This window comes from Stegostoma tigrinum, chromosome 8 (genome assembly GCF_030684315.1).
Source record: "Stegostoma tigrinum isolate sSteTig4 chromosome 8, sSteTig4.hap1, whole genome shotgun sequence".
Lineage (NCBI taxonomy): Eukaryota > Metazoa > Chordata > Chondrichthyes > Orectolobiformes > Stegostomatidae > Stegostoma > Stegostoma tigrinum.
This window is the reverse complement of record NC_081361.1, coordinates 47,371,794-47,394,450: the sequence shown is the minus strand read 5'-3', so window position 1 is coordinate 47,394,450 and position 22,657 is coordinate 47,371,794. Positions and strand designations below refer to the sequence as shown.

At 40.8% G+C, this 22,657-nt stretch overlaps 1 protein-coding gene and 1 long non-coding RNA gene across 2 annotated transcripts in view; one reads left to right on the top strand and one right to left on the bottom strand.

The window, feature by feature from the left end:
- pde4dip (phosphodiesterase 4D interacting protein) overlaps positions 1–22,657 on the bottom strand; it is a 410,955-nt gene that overhangs the window by 326,474 nt on the left and 61,824 nt on the right. Inside the window, exon 3 of the mRNA XM_048539238.2 lies at positions 9,410–9,477. Within this exon, the coding sequence (XP_048395195.2) occupies positions 9,410–9,477 (68 nt within the window). The remainder of the gene's footprint in view (positions 1–9,409; positions 9,478–22,657) is intronic.
- Positions 1–22,657, top strand: part of LOC125456257 (uncharacterized) — a 123,391-nt gene that overhangs the window by 58,169 nt on the left and 42,565 nt on the right. The window lies entirely within an intron of this gene.

Below are 22,657 nucleotides of genomic sequence, written 5' to 3'. Positions count from 1 at the left end.
TGTCAACAACACCTTCCATCACCATTATAATGATTGAGAATAGGATACTGCTGAGATAGTCACAATCTTTTCCACTTGCTCTTCCTCACCCTCTGTCAACGGAATAAAAACCACCATTTCCAGCCCCTTTCATTTCTAAAAAAGAATCATATTAAATTCTGTTAACTCTGTTTTCTCCCCACAGATTCATCTGGACATGCTAAGCATCTCCAGAGCTTTCTTCAAGGTCAATTCTGTTGTTTCTAAATCTTGTGTCTGAGTTGATGCCAAGTGGTTTGTCCAATTTTATTCATATTTTATTAGTACCAAAACTCTACAAATAAGTGTTTTATTAGGCCAATCATAGGGCAACAACATTGTTATGAGTCTTGAGTCATTTCCAGACAGATTTCCTTCCATAACAAGCAACATGAACCAGTAAGTTTTTAATAACAATCAGATGACTTGCCTTTTATTCCAGATTCACAAGCATGCCATGGTGAGATCTAAACTCACATTTCTAGATTTTTGATTCACACACCTGAATAATTACTTCAGTAATATAAGCACAATGTGACAAATTATTAAAATACAGTCTAGGGTCTTAGAAACAATGTGTCCCATCTCATGGAGGAATCCTCCTTGGTTGGCAATTATCAGGTTTAGATGCCCTATTTATTTGCAGATTCTTAACTGTACTTAAAACAATATGTTCTTCTCTGTTAGTGTTACTAGAATAATTATTAAAATCATTAAATTCTAACAATCATACTTCATCTTCATTGATTGATGCAAAATTCTCTTTTAAAATTTCCATCCTACCCTGAGTTCTTTTTAACCTGTCCTTGAACCTCCATCAGCAATTCCACAAAGTCGTTGATAGTTCTGAGTCTTCACATAACTGTAAAAGGTTTTCCCATTACTTCAACAATGTTTACAATGCTCTTGTCTCTTATCCTTTTAGCTGATCCAATAGCAGCCTCTGTTTCCTTCAGCTCTTTCTTGTATTTAGCTTAGTTTAGTTGAGTAATAGGTACCTTTCATTTGCAGAAACACTTCTGTTTACATCTTGAACATGAATGTCTTTGAACCTGAGTGGTCAGATATCTTGGCTTTTTATTACTATCTCCCTTCCTCTGACTTTGTGTTCGTTTCTGTCATCCACACATTTCATCATGCCCTTAACAGTATTTCACTTATTCTGTCATGATCTCATCACTGACCTGCAGAGTTAGCCAATTTACCCAGACCAAATCATCTGCCACTGATGTAAGGTTTGCCCTACAGATCTGATATGAGGTGCAGATTCTCAATACTTTAGTTCTACCTGACAATTAAAACCATTTAATGCTGAGTTCATGGTTGACACAGATGTGTCAAATTTAATCCTGAGAAGTATGAGGTGATGCATTTTGGGAGAACTAACAAGGCAAGGGAATACAAACTGAAAAACCCCTCGGAAATATTGCGGATCAGAGGGACTAGGTTTGCATGTCCATAGATCTTTGAAGGTAGCAGGATATGTGGACAAGGTGGTTAAGAAGGCATAAGGGATACTTGCCTTTATTAGTCAAGGCGTTGTACACAAAAGCAAGGAGGTTATGACAGAGCTGTATACAATATTAATTGGGCCGCAGCTGGAGTGCTGTGTGGAAATCTGGTCAACACACTGTAAGAATCATGTGATTGCATTAAAGAGGGTGCAGAACGGATCAGGATGTTGCCTGGGCTAGAGCGATAAAGCTGTGAAGAGAGACTGGACAGGCTGGGATTGTTTTCCTTAGAGCAGAGAGGGGATCTGATTGAGGTGCACAAAATTCTGTGGACAAGGAGAATATTTTCCCCTCAGTAAAGGATTCAAAAACCAGGTGGCACAGTTTTTAGATAAGGAACAGGAGGTTTAGAGAAGATTTAAGGAAAAAGATTTTACCCAGATGGTTGTGGGTATCTGGAATGCACTGCCTGAAAGGGTAGTAGAAGCGGGAAACCTCAAGGAATTTAAGAACGATTTAAATAAGCACTTGAAATGCCATAACATACAAGTCTATTGGCCAAGTGCTGGAAGTGGGATTAGAATACACGCAGTCCCCAGATTGCAAACGTGTTCTGTTGTGGAGTCCATTCACAAGACGATTTGATCACAAGACGAAGCACAATTCAGGACAATGGGAAGCAGCCGATCATAAGCACTGGAAATGTTCATATGTTGGGTCTTTTAAAACCATGTATGGGATCATGTTTGTAAGTTGCATTTTTTATTCTCATCATCTGATTTTATTACCGATACTTCTCATTGACTAAACTGGTTTTAAAAAAGGACAAACAAAGACTTAAACCTGACTACAGATTGAGGTATATTCAAGAGACCAATGTTGAATAAATAAAATCATTAGCACTGAAATTATATATCAGGCAGTGTTTGCTGACACAGAGGTGGCATAACTCCACCTGTGTGCTCACTCAGAGCCAGACCCTCTAGGTGCCTGCATTTAGTGCACACTGCTTATATGCATAGAACAGGCATGACCTCAAAATGGGGTTCGGCAGCAAAAAAGACCTTCACTATCAGTCAGGGTTGCACCAGATGGGGTAACTAGCCAATCAGAGAGGGGGTGGGAAAACACTGAACACGGGTGATTGAAATTGGATCAATAGAAGAAACTGAAAGGGCTTTTCCTATTCCACAACCGGACCTATTTTCTTCTCTTCCCCCGTTTTCTTCCTGCCATCTCCCCAACCACATTCCTCCAGTTGTCTCCCAGGTCATGATGGGGACACAGCCCCCGCCCTGGTCCCCACCTCCCATTTTCCTCCCAGGTGCTGATCTTCAACTCCTTCCTCCCAGGCCCTGATACAACATCCCGCCCCTTCCCAGTACCAGTCTCCAAAGCCCTCCTCCTGAGTCTCGATCTCAAGAGAAACATTGCACATTCAGAAAACAAGCACATGATTGAAACACTTCAACAAATCTCATTCATTTTTACATGCCAAGCATCTCCCTACTGCATACTGTCATGCTCCTCAGCGTCAGCAAATGCAGACTTTATTAGTGAGACCACAGTTGTTTAGTAGTTGAGCGGTATGCTCAGAGGTGAAATCTAAAAAACTCCTTGAGTTGTTCGTAAATTGTTGTTTCTCTGATTTCGTTTTTAGCTGGACACTAAAAGTTCTAGTCCTTGCTGTTACCAATCCATGTTACTTTCTGTCTCTGCCCTGCTGCTCTTAAACAATGGCTAAAACACAATCTGTTTGTGTCTTCCTAAATCTGACTCACTGCCTTTCCAAGTTGAATGGTTACAGTTAACCTTTGATGTCCAGTACTGAACATACAAGTGCACGTGAATTAAAATAGGAGATAGAAATTTCTAAACTTAGTTGGTGGATTTCAAAGTCTTTATATAAAGTCTACATTTGCTGACACCGAGGAGCATGCATAGTATGCTGTAGGGAAACGCTTGGCATGCGAAAGTGAATGAGGTTTTTGAAGTATTTCAATCGTGTGCCTATTTTCTGCACATTTGTGGTTTCTCTAGAGATCGAGACCCAGGCGGAAAGTTTTGGAGACTGGTACCGGAAGATGTGGGGTGTTGTATCAGGGCCTGAGAGGAGGGAGTTGGAGATCTGCACCTGGGAGGAAAATGGGAGACAGGGACCAGGGTGGTGGTTGGGTTGTCAGCATCATGACCTGGCAGAGAATTGGAGTAATGTGGTTGGGGCCATGGTGGGAAAAAAGCTCAAGGATTCAATGGACTTTTAAAATGTGTAGTCATTATTCTTCCTGACTATACCAGATATTTCCTTTCTTTTAAAAATGATTACCTGTGTTTGTGTGTACTTGTTGCATTTTATTATCTTTTCTTGGGGTTAATAGTTAATAAAATCCCTCTTTTGCTCACTCAAAAAACCCCAGAATAGGCTTTTTAGTTTTGACTAGTATATTGTTTTAATTGAAGTATGATAACTGTGCATTAAAAATAAATAAAAATATTTGCTGCAGCCAACCAAGAGGGGTCAAAAACGGGGGAGCTAAATAACTCCTCCTCAACTGGTCATAACATTTTACGGAAACAAACTTTTCTCCCTTTATCACTTTTGGCAGAAACAAACATTAATTTACTGCCTAGATCTCTTTCTCAAGCCATATTATCACACAAGTGGAAGGCATGATTTCAAAATATATAACAGTCAAGTATGACATGATTGCAATAGTTTCCTATTACAACATATATTCATAAAAGTGAATTTGTGGAATCAATGGTGATTTCAGGGTCACTGGTCTAGACTGTGGTCTAACTGATGGTAATTACTACAGTGGAATAAAAGAAAAAAGAGTTGGCTGCAGTATGAGGCAATGGTGTGCATTAATCAGCTCAAGGTGCTCATCTAAAATAATATGTGGAAGATGGCATTATGCTCATTAATAACTGGTTGATTACATTTCAAAATTAAAATTCGACATTTACATTAACGGATTCTACTGGAGTAGGGGTAGAAACTAAATGCTTGTCGATCAAAATTCTAAATTAAAGCCCTTTCACAAATATTTAATCAGAAACTGTACACTTCACAATATTGTCTGCTGACTCAATGGTTAAGCTTGCTATCTCCTGTGGTGTTCTGCCACACAATTTATTGGTGATCTGAGCTGTTAGCCAACTGCAGCAGTGTAGAAGCCTCAAGTGGTCTCTGTTCTCCTGTGCTGATAATGACATCCAAAAGCAAACAAAAATCAAAGCGAGTTCTCACTCGATCCCTATTCAGCAGCTCCCACTGGTCTTAAGCATACATGCACATGACTGAGAACAGTACTGGTAGTGGTGTATACCATAGTTGTATATTCTGCTTATATTTAAAAATCTAAACTAAAAAATAAAGGATGATAATTGGGACAAGGTGCAAAATGGCTGCCCACATCTATGACACCATCCTTCCAATATGTTAGGAAAGCATTTCAATGGGAGGAATTGGGGAGATGGGATGGGACATAGAAGGGGAGATGGGAGACACTGACATTCTGGATGATAGAAAATAGTATCTGCATACAACCAGCTGCTTATTGATATGGTAAATCACTCTGAAAAGGCACGTTACCTCATGTCTCAGCTACTTCAAAAAAAATCTTTTTAACATTTGATCTTCCCAAGAGCCAGCATCAATTACGTGCTATGCTTTTACGTTCTCTCACGACATTCTGAAAACTACTAATGGCAACAGGTTAATGTCAGGCAAAATCAATTCTTGAGCTTTGAAAAGAAGTAGTTATTCCTAGCACCCTGAGCAAGAATGAGTTGTTCTTCAAAGAAACCAGACATGCAGCTGTTTTGTATTATTCACTATTATTCCAAATTACAACAATCTTCTGCAAAGACTGTGTTCAAAGTCCTCATGTTGTTCCTATTGGCTTTTATTGTTTTAAGGAAGCATTCACTGTAAGCCTATATAACCCAATATGAATTACACATGACAGCCACTGCAGCTATGAAAGTCATATGCTTTTTACACAGGGTGCATGATTGGAAATTTACATATTACATTGTATAAACAGCACAGAAACAGATTGCTTTCTAATAGGGTTTTCCCAGTATTTATGCTCCACAATTTACTTCAGCCAATCTTATCAACATATCCTTTGACTCCTTTTTCCCTCATGTACACATCTAGGTTTCTATTAAATGAATCTATGCTATTCACCATAACTACGCCACACAGTAATGAGTTACACTTTCTCAAAACTTTCTGAATAAATGACTTTTTCCTGAAATCCTATTAAATTTATTGGATTTTGTTTAATTCAAAGTGGTCATTTATTAGTCATGATTTGGTTTGCATTGTGAAGATCTGTTGAAGTAAATTTGTAAATGGGGAATATATATACTGTTACGCATTGAGGAAAATCACAAAAATGGTATTTTACAGCACAGAAAGAAGCTGTGATAAAGCTTTGATAAAACTACTCAATTGGCCATTCTTTCCCTATTCCTTTATGAAATTTTTCTTTCAAGTATTTACCCAAATCATTTGTGAAAGTTACTACTGATTATCCTTTCACCATCTTATCAGGCAATGCCTTACAGAATTTAACAGCTCACTTCACTGATTTGAAGCAATTCTTGTTTTCCCATGGTCCGGTTTTTAAATATCTTAATTCTCTGTATTCTGTTCCTCCTATTAGTAGAAAATTGCTCCCCATCTACTCTTTCAAAACTATTCATCTTTGTGAAGAACTCTTATTAAATGTCCCCTGAGCTCTCTATTCTAGATCTGTTCAACGAACCTGCTCAGGGATGTTACTATCTCTGGATTAGGTGGATATTGAATCTGACCCTCCTGGCTCAGAGGGTAGGGATGATACAGCGCATTGCAAGAGCCCTTAGTCTACTACTCTAAGTAAAGTAATACCAGCTTCTTTAGTTTCTCTACATAACAGATGTCACTGATCTCTTGTGTCATACTGACAAATCACCGTTGCAATCTCTCCAAGACTTGGGCTTCATTCCTAATGCATGTTGCCCAGAAACAAGTCAAATAATTCTTAATATAAAATAATAATTAACACTACAAAACATGTATTACATTTGTACATGTAAAATGTAATTGTTTTTCTTCAGCTGTCATTGTGAAGATTAAATGGCATGCAAGTTACTGATCAGGTATACACATTCAAGTTCCATAGTGCATGGCCCAAAGACAATAACTAGGTTACACTGGGCTCATCACATGTCAAAACAGCTGAGGAAGGCCTTTTTATTTTTATATATGAGTGGTCCAAAGATCCAGAAACCAAACCAAGTTGATTTATTTGTCGAATGGCCAACATTGAGTATTCTATATACCAGCTGGTTCTACAAAAATGGTAGACTAATGCAGGATCATTGGAGCACGAAATAGAATAATACAGCAAGTGGCACCCATATAGTTCCGGTTAAAGTAATAACTACTGGCAATTATCCATTATGTGGCAATCTGTATGATACTTAATTTCCTTTGTGTGCTAATCTTTGAATCATAGAATCCCTACTGTGTGGAAGCAGGCTATTTGGCCCATCGAGTCCACACCAACCCTCCAAACAGCATTTCATCCAGACCCACCCCCTACCCTATCTTGCATAACCCATGGCTAACTCAGATAGCCTTCACATCCCTGGACACAACGCGTAATATAGCATGTCCAATCCACCTAACCTGCGCATCACCTCTGGGCTGTGGGAAGAAACCAGAACATCTGGAGGAAACCCACGTGGACACAGGCAGAACATGCAAACTCCTCACAGACAGTCTCCCAAGGGTGGAACTGAACTCAGGTCCCTGGCACTGTGAGGCAGCAGTGTTAACCACTGAGACATTGTGTTACCCAAATGTTCATATTCTTGTTAAGTGCATGTCTGCTCTATTTTAATGAGTTAACAAATTTGCTAAAAGCTTGGAAACAGGGATAGGAACAACGTATTAGAGATTAGGACACAGAAATTGAATTTCCATGTGGTATTTTTAGGAAGTCCAAACCATCTAGAGGGTTGAAAAGGAAAATGATCAGGTTATGGTAAAGGATAGTGATTATCTGGGCAGAGGGATTGGGATTCAGAATTACTGTTGTCAACTACTGAAAAAGGCAGAGGGTGGGAACAGTGTTTGTGGGGGGGTGGAGCGGATTTAGTGACAATGATGGAATGGTAGTGGGATACCAACAGAGATGTCGTGTTGGTGAAAGAAGTAGGAAGAGAAGGTTAGAGATAATGGGAACTGCAGATGCTGGAGAATTCCAAGATAATAAAATGTGAGGCTGGATGAACACAGCAGGCCAAGCAGCATCACAGGAGCACAAAAGCTGACGTTTCAGGCCTAGACCCTTCATCAGAGAGCCTCTCTGATGAAGGGTCTAGGCCCGAAACGTCAGCTTTTGTGCTCCTGAGATGCTGCTTGGCCTGCTGTGTTCATCCAGCCTCACATTTTATTATCTTGGAAGAGAAGGTTATCTGTTTTAGCCTAATCCCAAAAACCATGATTATCCCCAGAAATACATACGGTGTGCACATCAAGGAATTTAACTCTCATATTCATAGCAAAAGTAATCTGTAATATCTCTGAACAGAGAAGAGACACCATCCCCCTATACTGGATACAAGGATCTTGAGCTTAGTTGTTAGAAAATGAAGCAGTCCTGTTGCTCACACCTCTATACTCTTAGTGGGGTGGTTTCCACTAAAACACTATACTGTCAATGAAGGTGATGAAAGATATATTGTCTCTAAAAACTTTAGAGGTGAAAAAAAATGTTCTGATCTTTCTATATGCCAGAATTATCACTAGGGGGTCCCAGTAACAACTACATAACCCAAAAATGTTAGCTCAGCCCACATGCCTTAGCCAGCTATTTTTATAACTGCACTCTCATTATGCACTGTTAGTTGCTTTCTCTTCTTTCTTACTTTTATTATTCTTTTGCCTAATGACTAATGAAATCCCCCTACAATTTTAATTGCCAATAAAGCCGTCCAGAAGAATAAGTTCACACTGGAGAACTACGATGGAAACATTTAGTAGAGTTTATCTTTTTAATAAAATTTGGAAATTATTAAGCAGATTCCTTTGCCAAAACCAAATACCAGTAACTGCAAAGTACAAATTCTGCTTTTTGTTATGAACAGAAGAATGAATGTTTTTGCTCCCAATAGACACCCTCCCTTTCCCTCCAGCTCAGTTCAAAGCAGTTCCTTTCATTGATAACACCAGATGGTGATGAACTGGTATCAAAAACATTGCAGTGCAAATTCCAGTGGAAGCCCACGCAGTTCATGGTTGGTCACATGGAAAATAAGGAGATCAAATGGGGGTTTTAACTTAATGGCCAAGAGTGTAATGAGATATTCAAATCAATGAGAAAATTACTAGAGTGCTAATGTAAACCATAAATCCTTCCCATCCCTTGGGAGAACAAGCACATTATTATAAAGATCTATACGTTTGGAAACTGCAATTGTGATTATTATACGCATTAATTACTGATGACTACATCATATCAGTGAATGTTTCCCTTCACCCCTCATTTGGACATATGTTGATACTTTAATCTCGTTGTATTACAAAGTCTCCTTGCATAAGTATTACTCAAAATAATCTGCATTTTTTGGTGCTCTAAATATAAATAAACGCTTGTAAAAGTAATTGACATTTTGATAGGTTTACACATTTCACATTGTTTTTCAATTGCTGAATCTCAGAAGAAACTGATCATAAACTAATTCATGATGAACATCAGGATATGTTATTTTCAGACATACTAATAAACATTTGGCATGAAGCAAGTATTCTAGAATCATTTAGTAGCATTTTCATGTCATATTTGGGAAATTGAAGTTTTTATAAATTGACAAACTAAGATGAAATAAATAATCATCTTATATTTATCTGATAAAAGATTGAAAGGACCTACCTTTTCAAATTCTCTTAATGTGTGTGTCTGTAGCGGGAGTCCTGACTCCTTTGTGTCTCTCAGAAGAGCTGATAGAGAAAAAGATATTTGAAACTGAAATGAAGCATCATATGGTGGTAAGTATGAGTTACAGGGAACAAAATAGTAGCTTCTACAGGAAGATATTAATTCGCTGTGATACAAACTCAGTCTGAACATTATTGTATGAAGGAATATAACAAATCATCAGAATAGAGGGAAACACGTTGTTAAACTGAAAAAGGGTGCAAAAACAATATGCAAGGGTGTTACGGAGACTGGAAGGTTTGAGTTATAAGGAGAGGCTGGATAGGCTGGAACTTTGTTCCTGGAGTGGAGGAGGCTGAGGTGTGAGCTTATAGAGACTTATAAAATCATGAGTGGCATAGATGAGGTGAATTGCCAAGATCATTTCCCCAAGGTAGGGGAGTCCAAAACTACAGGGCATAGGTTTAAGGTGAGAAGACAAAAATTGAAAAGGATCCCATTGAGCAACTTTATCACAAAGATGGTTGTGCATATATGGAATGAGCTTCCAGAGAAAGTGGTCGAGGCAGGTATAATTACAACATTTAAAAGACATTTGGACAGGTATGTGGATAGGAAGGTTTTAGAGGAGTTTGGGCCAAAAACAGGCAAAGCAGACTATATCAGTTTAGGAAACCTGGTCAGCATGGATGAGGAGGGCCAAAGGGCCTGTCTGTGTGCTTAATGATGCTCTGACAAGTTATAACACTGCCACCAACAAAGCTATATAATTCACCATGAAATACTAGCATAGTGTTCAGAAATATAATAACATTACAGAGATTTTGAGGTAGATTTTCAACTTGCTGTCCAGGTGTAAAACTATACATAGCACTCCAGCAGTGGCTTAATTTTATGTACCATTCCTACTACTATCTGGACATGAATGTAGTAGTTATAATCAATAAGTTTGTAGTTGACATGAAAATTGGCGGTGTGGTAAATAGCATGAAACAAAGTCTTGGACTTAAGGACAATATAGCCTGGCCAGTCAGATAGGCTGGACAGAGACAAATGGAATTTCATCCTGAAAAGTGAAAGTGTGAGGGGATGCAATTTAGGATAGCCAACAACGGGGTACACATTGAACTGTAGGACCCTACAAGAATCAGATGATGTTGGTGTGCTGGTCCATAGATCCTTGAGAGTAGCAGGACCACAGATAAAGCGGGTTAAGAAGGCATATGGGATATTTACCTTTATTAATCAAAGCAATGGAGGTTATATTGGAACTGCATGTTACTTTAGTTGGGTCACAGTTGGAGTACAATATGCTGTTCTGGTTGCCAAACTAAAGGAAAGGTATGGTTGCAGGAAAGACAGTAAAGAAGGGATTCACCAGGACATTGCCTGGGCTGCAGTCATTCAGCTATGAAGACAGACTTGACAGCTGGGGTTATTTTCTGTAGAGCAGAGAAGACTGAGGAGGAGGTCTGATTGAGGTGCACAAAGTTCTAAGGGACATAGGCAGGGTAGATAGGGAGAAACTTCTCCCTTTAGGTGAAGAGGTCAATAATTAGGTGGCACAGTTTTAAGCTAAGGAGCAGGAACTTTAGTGAGGATTTCAGGAAAAATATTTTCACCCAAAAGGTTGTGGGTATTTGGAGGTCACAGGTAGGACCCCTTCAAGACACTTCAGAACTAACTATATGAACTTGAGACACTATAGCTTGAAAAGCTCAGGGCCAGGTGCTCAAAAATGGAACAAATGGCTATTTGTTGACTGGCATAGACACACCGGGCTGAAGGGCTTCTTTCCAATCTGTAAAAACTCATTGCCATTGATGGATAGGCCATCTGCCATAGAATTGAGTCAATCTCTATAGAAATAATTTCATTTCCATTATGACTGAGATTTCTAAAATAGCAGCCAATCTACAATAAGATCATTACAATAAACTGAAAACTATACCATCATCTGGATTATGCATTTTGATGACACTGACAAGGCCCATTTATTTGCATACCTTACTACCTGAAGGCATTAATGCTGAGCTGTGTAGATTGCAACTGAACTCAATGTATGCCAAACCAGGTAAGAGTGGCAAGGCCCGGTCCCTTGCAAACATCAGTAAAGCAGTTGGACCTCTTATAATAATTTATCAGTTTTCTTGGCAGTCTGGAAAAGGTCACTTGTACATAGTGTAGTGGCTTCTTGTAGTCATATGGCCTCAGGCTCTGCTGTAACTTGCCTTCATTTAATTTACAACAGCCATTATAACACATTACTTGAAACATAGGTCGGGACATTCTGAGGATGGCAATCATAGATTCATTTTTTTTTTCTGACAGTATTCATACTGCATTTATAGCAAGTAATTCCAAGATTGGTTCTTTCAGAAATGCAGAATATAGCTGGGATTGACACAGAAGCCCTACAGTGCAGGAGGAAATCAAACTGCATCCCCTTCTGCAGCAGTCTGTAACTGTATTCTATGATGTAAATGCCTGGCGGCACAGTCAGACACCAACAGCTTCTGTGAAATGGTGAATATGTAAGATAAATGTGTGGTTAGGGTGCCACATAGTCAGGAGTTAGGATACCAGCTGGATAGAATGCCACTGAAGTAATGAAGTTCTTAGGGTAGGGATTGGTATACTGGTGGTGGTACTGGCCAGATTGATGATGTTGTTGGGGCTGGCTGTAGCCAAGGGACAGGGTTATCTGAGCTGGTGGAGGAGGTTTTGGGGCAAGTGAGCAAGAATTTGTTGTGGCCAGTAGGCGAAAGGTTGTTGAGGCCAGTTGACAAGGGGCTTGCCAGTAGTGGAAGGAGGTATCAGATCAAGGGAGATCATACAAATGGCAGTAGCAGACTGAACAGGGAGGGGTTGAAGGGATGTGTCAGGTATCTTGGGTAGAGACCACGGGCAGAGTGGGGGTTATGTGTCAGGTCCCAAGAGTTCTGGCTAGCAGGGACAGGATCAGTGGTGGTTCTCCCAAGGTGTGTTGCAATTGGGGTCCATCGGATTTAAGGAGTTGGGAAGGATGGTAAATTGGGGCTATATGCTTAATCATTTTAGGTGCAGGGTAATTGACCATCAGAAACTTCCATTTCGTGGACAATTCCCAACAAGTTGACTACATCTGTTACTCTACCAAGTCCAATGTAAAACTCCAGCCTGCACTGCTCCAAAGTCTAACTGGCCGTCTGGCACATTATGTCAGATGTGTGAAGTTGAGACTGCGTGAATTATCTGAGCCCTGAGAGAGCCAACTAATACCAAGGAAGACCTAAAACCGAAGTCCACAACTTGAAAGTGCTGGCTGAGTCAGAATGGTAGTGATTTCTCCATTCCCTGTTGCTATGGAAATTAATGGGATTATGAGGCAAGATTGGAATTTGTTCCAGTCCCTTTGGCAAAACTATTGAATTATTTTTCAAATCAAAACCCGAGAAATTAAGATTTGCAACTCAGCATTCAATGTTCAGGAAAGCATGCTATAAGCTATAGTGCACCCTATGCCTCACTGAGCAGCAGAAAAGCAGACTGACCAAATTCTAAAGACTTTAAAGACATCTTTTTAATGGCATATTAATGTTCCATATGGACAGCACATATTCAACACGACAACTCAGGGGCAAGAGGAAGACTATTAATCAGTATGTGATGGTTTTGACACATTTAGCTAAACATTGCGAATTTGGATAACTGTAGGAAGATCTCATCAGATATTACCTTTTGCATAAGAGATCCTGCTTGACAGCATGTCTGCTGAGAGAGGAGAAATGTATTCTCAAGAAATCTATCAGCTTGTGCAGAAGCTCTGAAGTTGTTGATCATTAAACAAAGAATATTCATGGTAGAACAGATGTGGCATTTATACTGGGACACTTTACAGGCCAAACAAGAACATATTTGAAATAGGCAAAAAAAAGAGCCAGCAGAAAGAACAGGGCCTGAGAGGAGGATGTAAATACTGCGGATGATACCATGCAAAAGCAAAGAAAACATGCTCAGTATGGGAAAGTATGTGCTCTACCAGCATGCAGCAGAATCATTTTGCATGCAAATATTTACCCAAAAAGAAGCAAATTAACCTGTAAACGTAGCTGCCTATTGAGGTATCTGATGATGATTCTGATTAATCACTTTACATCATACAACATTGTCATGGCTGGCTTTGTCAGGTATATAGGTTTCTGCCTGTTAGAATGATGATTGCAAAAGAGAACATTGAATGACTGAAGTGTCAAGTAGACACCATGCCTAATGCAACATCATGAGCTGCACAGACATTTGCGAAGTGGCTCATGTCAGTGACCCAAATACAAAGTCCACAAAGGCAAGGTTGAGACTATATAAGGAACAATACTGACAAATGAAGGTCAGATGAAGCAGACAACCCAACAAAATGGGAATAATTAAGATCAAGAGTTCCAGATAATACATGTTATGTAAAATCCACTCATCACAGCTGAAGCAAGTCTGGAGCAAGGAATCGTAACCTTATATGTGCCAAAAAGCTATCAACTGCTGAACAGATTCTAGTATTATTAAAAAAGATGTTCCTACTGTCTTGAACGTCTTCCTTGTGAACATCATCTTGAAGTAGATGAGCGTCCGAGGCTGACTCAGCATCTTACAAAGAGTGTTTAACTGCCCTCAAGTTAAACTTGCCTAAAAGATAAGTTAGAGGAACCAGCAGCCCTCGTCATGAAAGAGACCTAAAAATGTAAATAAAGACAAGAAGGCCAAGAAGTAACTCCTTCAGGAGTTGGCAACTGATAACAAACAACTGAAAGCAGCATTGACAGTAATCCAGCAGAGATATTGAATCTGAAAGGCAAGCATCTTGCTCTGATCAAGCATTCACCACAGGAATGATACTCCCCAGGAAAGGTGCATTACCTCTGGAAGGAGGAGATACCAGAGAAACTAACAACAACAACTTGTATATATGTCATTAAAAGACCTGAATGCCTTAGAGACAGCAGATGAAATGCACATGCAGAGTTTGATGAAAATAGAGCAGACTGGAATTATCACAGTTTAGTTCATGAAAAATAAACATTCTTGTTGCTCATGTACATTGATAACTACTAATGATAATATGTGTGACCGTTTTTTTCTGGAAAAGGGAATGTTTGAAGAAATGCATTTGTACACAGTGTACTAACTTGCATAGTCACGACTTTTTCCCCTACTTGAACTTGCTTTTGTTCTAGTTTGTAACAGCCATTAAAAAAACATTGCTTTCAATAATGATTATTTTTAACTGGTGTTAGCCCACAGGTTGAATTCACAGAATGTGATTCTCTCCATCTTGGTTGAGTGTAGTCCAGTAATGGCATTTACTCCTAGTTGCAGTAATGGCATTTACTCTAATGAGCAATTCCCAAAGTGTCTTGGTGGGGTTTGAACTTACAACCTGTGGGCCATACAGTGCCTTTGGTACCATGCTCAGTAGTTCCAATCCATGTTAAATTCTTGATTGGGAGTTAGGATCAAAAAGAGTCAACTCCTACTCAAATACACTGGGCTTTCTGTATCTTTAACAACACCTAGCCAACAAAGTAAACTACATTTAATATTGTCTCCTCTGAGCTGGGCAGCTGTGCAGCCCTTCTAAGCTTCCTTCGAGTTCTGCGCACACCAAATGGCGTGATGACAGATTAATTTATGGGAGCTGATGCCACGCTTGGACCTCAGAGGTCCAAACACTGAAAAGAAAAATTACAGGGAGTTTTATTTATAAACCAAAATTAGTGAATATGTACCCAAGTGAATGAGACTTAATAAGTTTGTCTTCAAATATAATGAAATACTATGCAGCAAATTGTTATCTGAAGAAAGTGTGCACAGGTTGCAGCAATGAAAAACACTATAACCTAATCAATCACCACAACAACTACCAAGTTCTTTTTATGTTAATGAAGCAAGTTCTTATAACATCCGCAGCATACTTGTCTAAAGATGCAATGGCTATTGAATTTCAATCACACATTTTGCAATACCATTCAAGATGAACTTCTCCTCTATCATATCCACAAGGATGGTTATCCAAAAGCAAAACAGGGCCTGTCAATTGCACATGACTCCCAGGACTTCTCAGTGTACATTGGTTGGCAACTCATTACACAAGTTGAGTCTGACTTGGATACTGGATTCTCACAGCTGACGGATTAAATGGCACCATGCCAAACCCATGTAACACACATGGTTCTCAGCATGCAGTAGAACATATAATTTGCTATGATCCCACCTGGCGATGATACTCGACAAATCAGATCCCAAAATGAAACCTAGTTTGATTGACGATAATTTTATTTTGCAATTTGATTACCAAGGTAGTCAGTCATTTAATATAGTTACACAAGGTTGCCAATTTACTTGTAAACAACAAAAAACTTTAATACACAAAATACAAGAAAACAAAGTTATGTTTAAAACTATTTGGAAAGATCTTACCATAAGGAGAAAAGGAAAGATTCAACCCTTTTTCCTAGCAATTTGTTATTTACATACATCAACCCCAATAAATAATCAATCCTATTCCGACTCCCTAATTTCTTACTCAACTGGTAAGGCCACAAACATTTCCTTTTCGTGACTTTCTACACATTCACAAAATGTGATTCTCTCCATCTTGGTTGAGTGTAGTCCAGTAATGGCATTTACTCCTAGTTGCAATGCTGACACTGAAGAATTTCTAGATCTCCAATTGGTCTGTTGCTCAGGGAGGTAAACTCTCGTGTCTTAAAGAGTTAGGAAAGTTAATGGAAATTGATTAGTTGCAAGAAGGACCTGAAGTCTGTGTAGGCTCCAAACCAACATGTATTGGCAGTGTTCTCCCTGGCCATTTCCCTGACAAAATTCAGCCCACAGAGTGATCACAACACAGGAGAAGGTGATTCAGCTGATCGAGTTCATACCGACTCTCTGTCAAGCAACCCACTCAGTCCCATTCCTTCAGTTTACCCCAGAGTCTTGCCAATTTATTTCCTTAAATGTTCACCCAATTTTCTTCTGAAATCGTTCATTGCCTCTGCCACTATCATCCTCATAGGCATAATTTCATTTAAAAAATTCATTCCTTACATTCCTATGCATGTCTTACCCAGCCTTTAAATTTGTGTCTCTGGTCCTTGTATGATTAACTAATGAGAACAACTTTACTTTGCTTATCTTATCTAAACCCTTCAAAATATTGACCATCTGGATCAAAGCTTCCCTCTTTCTTCTCTGCTCCAAGGAGAACAAGCCCAGCTTCTTCAAACTACCCCAGTAGCTAAAATCCTTCATCTCTTAAATGATTAAATACATCTTCTCTATGTTCTCTTGAGAATTCTCACATCTTTTCTACAGTGTGGTGATCCCCTTATCTGGATAGAATACGCTAATCGTGGCCAAGTGAGGTGTTGCTTCTATGTACGCAGAATATATTGCCTTTCCCTGTCCCTTTAGCCATTATGCATCATCTCACTCTTTCCATAATAAATTATATCTATCGTTTGTCTGCACAATCTGCTAGGGTCTATACATCCTGTTACAGTCAATTGGTAACATCCTCACTGTCATACACACCTCCAAGTTAGGTATCATTAGCAAATCTTGACATTTGGTGCTCTATTCCAATACTCAAGTTTTATCAATATATCAAAAAGAGCAGTGGTTCTAAAATGAATGTTAAAGAATATCATTCTCTACCATCTTCCATTCTAAAAATTGCCATTAACTACAGCTCACTGTTTTCTGTTCTTAAGTGAATTATTTATCCAAGCTGACACTGGTCTTCCTATTCCACGAGCATCAATTACATTAATTAGCCTTTTATGTAGTACATTGTCAAAAATGTTATTAAATTCCAATTAGACAATGCCCATTGCTTTCCTTTCATAAATCTTCATTATTGTATCATCAAAAAGTCAGTTAATTAAGTCAATTACAACCTGTCTTCTTCAAATCAATACTGGCCCTCCTAAATTAACTCCAAGTGTCTGCTCATGTTTTTTCCCCCAGGTTAATGTTTCTAAAATATTATTCACTACTTCTGTTAAATTGACTTGCTTGCAGTTACGAAGAATGTCTTCACATCCTTTCCTGAATAAGGGTCTCACAATTGCCCCTCTCTAACCTTTTGAAACTTCCCCTTGTTTGAGGGAAATATTGGAAGATTACGGCAAGTTACTCCAATATCTTCACTGCCTCTTCCTTTGACAAAATTCGATGTAAGCTGTGCAGATCAATTTCTTATGCACTCTAAATCCAGTCTTTTGAATATATCCTTCCTATCAATTTTCACCCCGTCCAATACCTCTACCATTTCTACAGACATTTTGTGAACATTTTCTCTAGTAAATAGGAACTCACAAGGTAACCTGGCCTTGCCCTGCATCTCTAAGAATATACCACCATCTTTTCCTCTAAAAGACTTCATCCAACTTTTTCTTATCTGGTTACTATTTACAGGAAAGGTAGAATACGTCAGGGTTCCCTCTTAAATGCCATTCTATTCTCTCATTCTCAGCACTGTTCTGAGTGGATTCTGTAGTGGTCTGTGCCCATGTGGAGCAAGACCTGGATGAGGCTTAGCCTGACACGTGGCAAATAACATTTGTGCCACACAGCACACCGACCTCCAAGAAGTATGGCTACAAGAAAAGGTCAGATGCCCGGAATTCTGGCAAGTAACTTATTTCCTGTATCCCTGAAGCTGGTCCACCATCAAAAAGGCACAGATCAGGAGTGTAACGAAACACTGTCTACTTGCCTGGATCTGTGCAGCTCCAATAACAGTCAAGAAGCTTCAACACGTTCCAAGCTGACGCAGCCCAATCACTGACACCCCAGCCACTCTCTTCAACATTCACCATTAATACAAAGTGGCAACAATGAAACATTGTAGTAATTCACCAAAGCTCCTTCAATAGTACTTCTAAATTCACAACACCTAGCAGCTAGAAGAGTAAGGCAGCAGACATGGGGATGTTGGCTAACAAGTACCCAATGTGCAGCACCATTCATGGCTCCTCAGATACAGAAGCAGTTCATCTTCAATTTCAGCAAGATTTTCAAAATAACCAGGATATTGTGGAGGCACCAGCATAGGGGTAATGTCACTGGACAAGGGATCCAGAACCACAAATTCAGATGACAAAATTTAAACTCAAAAAATCTAGCCGAGAAGTGATAACACAGTGTGGAGCTGGGGAGCACAGCAGGCCAGGCCGTATCAGAGGAACAAGAAAGTTGGCGTTTTGGGTCAGGACCCTTCTTCAGAAAGTTCTTCACAAACATCAACTTTCCTGCTCCTCTGATGCTGCCTGGCCTGCTGTGCTACTCCAGCTCCACACTGTGTTATTTCTGACTCCAGCATCGGCAGTTCTTAGTATCTCTGATCTAGCCTAGAAGCGACCGTTTATCACAATTGATGATTAGAAAAACCCATCTAGTTCAGTGATAATGGGAACTGCAGATGCTGAAGAATCCAAGATAATAAAGTGTGAAGCTGGATGAACACAGCAGGCCAAGCAGCATCTCAGGAGCACAAAAGCTGACGTTTCGGGCCTAGACGCTTCATCAGAGAGGGGGATGGGGTGCGGGTTCTGGAATAAATAGGGAGAGAGGGGGAGGCGGACCGAAGATGGAGAGAAAAGAAGATAGGTGGAGAGGAGAGTATAGGTGGGGAGGTAGGGAGGGGATAGGTCAGTCCAGGGAAGACAGACAGGTCAAGGAGGTGGGATGAGGTTAGTAGGTTGGAAATGGAGGTGCGGCTTGGGGTGGGAGGAAGGGATGGGTGAGAGGAAGAACAGGTTAGGCAGGCAGAGACAGGTTGGACTGGTTTTGGGATGCAGTGGGGGGAGGGGAAGAGCTGGGCTGGTTGTGTGGTGCAGTGGGGGGAGGGGAAGAGCTGGGCTGGTTTTGGGATGCGGTGGGGGAAGGGGAGATTTTGAAGCTTGTGAAGTCCACATTGATACCATTGGGCTGCAGGGTTCCCAAGCGGAATAGGAGTTGCTGTTCCTGCAACCTTCGGGTGGTATCATTGTGGCACTGCAGGAGGCCCATGATGGACATGTCATCCAAAGAATGGGAGGGGTGTTGAAATGGTTCGCGACTGGGAGGTGCAGTTGTTTATTGCGAATCGGGCGGAGGTGTTCTGCAAAGCAGTCCCCAAGCCTCCGCTTGGTTTCCCCAATGTAGAGGAAGCCACACCGGGTGCAATGGATACAGTATACCACATTGGCAGATGTGCAGGTGAACATCTGCTTAATATGGAAAGTCATCTTGGGGCCTGGGATGGGGGTGAGGGAGGAGTGTGGGGGCAAGTGTAGCACTTGCTGCGGTTGCAGGGGAAGGTGCCGGGTGTGGTGGGGTTGGAGGGCAGTTTGGAGCGAACAAGGGGCCGCTTTGCAGAACAACTTCGCTCGGTTCGCAATAAACAACTGCACCTCCCAGTCGTGAACCATTTCCACTCCCCGTCCCATTCTTTAGATGACATGTCCATCATGGGCCTCCTGCAGTGCCACAATGATGCCACCCAAAGGTTGCAGGAACAGCAACACATATTCCACTTGGGAACCCTGCAGCCCAGTGGTATCAATGTGGACTTCACAAGCTTCAAATCTCCCCATCCCCCACCGCATCCCAAAACCAGCCCAGTTCGTCCCCTCCCCCCACTGCATCACACAACCAGCCCAGCTCATCCCCTCCCCCCACTGCATCCCAAAACCAGCCCAGCCTGTCTCTGCCTCCCTAACCTGTTCTTCCTCTCACCCATCCCTTCCTCCCACCCCAAGCCGCACCTCCATTTCCTACCTACTAACATCATCCAACCTCCTTGACCTGTCCGTCTTACCTGGACTGACCTATCCCCTCCCTACCTCCCCACCATGTTTTCTCTCCATGTTCGGTCCGCCTCCCCCTCTCTTCCTATTTATTCCAGAATCCTCACCCCATCCCCCTCTCTGATGAAGGGTCTAGGCCCGAAACGTCAGCCTTTGTGCTCCTGAGATGCTGCTTGGCCTGCTGTGTTCATCCAGCTTCACACTTTACCATCTAGTTCAGTAATGTCCTTTAAGTAAGGAAATATGCCATCTTTATCTGGTCTAGCCTAAATGTGACTTCAGCCATAGGAGTGGAAGAAAGGCCATTCGGTCCATCGAGTGTACTCTGCCATTTAATCATGGCTGATGGACATTTCAATTCCACTTACCCGCACTCCCTCCATTGCCTTTAATTCCTTGTGAGATCTAGAAATTATCAATCTCTGCCTTGAAGACGTTTAACGTCCCGGCCTCTACTGTGCTCCGTGGCAATGAATTCCTCAGGCCCACCACTCCCTGGCTGAAGAAATGTCTGCTCATTTCCGTTCTAAATTTACCCCCTCTAATTTTTAGGCTGTGCCCACGAGTCCTCGTCTCCCCGTCTAACGGAAACAACCTCCCAGCCTCCACCCTTTCTAAGCATGCATTATCCTGTAAGTTTCTATTAGATCTACCCTCAACCTTGTAAACTCTAATGAATACAATCCCAGGATCCTCAGCCGTTCATCATATGTTAGGCATACCATTCCAGGGATCATCTGTGTGAATCTCTGCTCTCCAGGGCCAGTATGTCCTTCCTGAGGTGTGGGGCCCAAAATTGGACACAGTATTCAAAATGGGGCCTATCTAGAGCTTGATAAAGTCTCAAAAACACATCACTGCTTTTATATTCCAACCCTCTTGAGATAAGTGACAACATTACATTCTCTTTCTTAATTGCGGACTTAACAAGTTAACTTTTAGAGAATCCTGGACCAACACTCCGAGGTCCCTTTGTACTTTGGCTTTATGAATTTTCTCACTGTTTAGAAAATAGTCCATGCCTGTATTCTTTTTTTCCAAAGTGCAAAACCTCACATTTGCTCATGTTGAATTTCATCAGCCATTTCCTGGATCACTCTCCTAAACTGTCCAAATCTTTCTGCAGCCTCCCCACCTCCTCAGTACTACCTGCCTGTCCACTTAACATCGTATCATCGGCAAACTTCGCCAGAATGCTCCCAGCCCCTTCATCCAGATCATTAATAGAAAGGTGAACAGCTGCGGCCCCAACACTAAACCCTGCAGGACACCACTTGTCACTGGTTACCATTCTGAAAAAGAGCCTTTTATCCCAACTCTCTGCCTTCTGTCAGACAGCCAGTCCTCAATCCAAGCCAGTAGCTTACCTCGAACACCATGGGCCCTCACCTTACTCAGCAGCTTCCCGTGAGGCACCTTATCAAAGGCCTTTTGGAAGTCTAGATAGATAGCATCCAATGGGTTTGCCAGATCTAACCTAATTGTTACCTCTTCAAAGAATTTTAACAGGTTTGTCAGGCACGACCTCCCCTTACTAAATCCATGCTGACTTGTTCTAATCCAACCCTGCACTTCCAGGAATTTAGAAATCTCATCCTTAATGATGGATTCTAGAATTTTACCAACAACTGAGGTTAGGCTAATTGGCCTATAATTTTCCATCTTTTGTCTTGATCCTTTCTTAAACAAGGGGGTTACAACAGAGATTTTCCAATCATCTGGGACTTTCTGTGACTCCAGTGACTTTTGAACGATCACAACCAACACCGTCACTATTTCCTCAGCCACCTCCCTCAGAACTCAAGGCTGTAGCCCATCGGAGTCAGAAGATTTAACAATTTTTAGACCTTTTAACTTTTCTAGCACTTTCTCTTTTGTAATGCCTACCATATTTAACTCTGGCCCCTGACTCTCCTTAATTGTTGGGATACTACTCATGTCTTCCACTGTGAAGACTAATGCAAAGTACTTATTAAGCTCTTCAGTTATTTCCTTATCTCCCATCACGAGCCTTTCAGCATCAATTTGGAGCAGCCCAATGTCTACTTTTACCTTTCGTTTGTTTCTTATGTATTGAAACAAACTTTTACTGTCATTTTTAATATTACTGGCGAGCCTACCTTCATATTCAATCCTCTCCTTCCTTGTTTTTCTCTTTGTTATCCTCCGTTTGTTTTTGCAGTCTTCCCAATCTTTTGATTTCCCAGTGTTCTTGGCCACTTTCTAGGCTATCTCTATAGCCCACAGCAATGCTGTTCAATATTAACTGTCATCTTGACAACTAGGTATGAGCAATTAATGCTGACATTGCCAACAATACCATAGTCTGTGAACAAAGCCTTAGGTTGATATGGCAAATTGCATTCATGGTACACAATTCTGGTTAATGGCCATCCCCAACAATGGAAAATCTAAC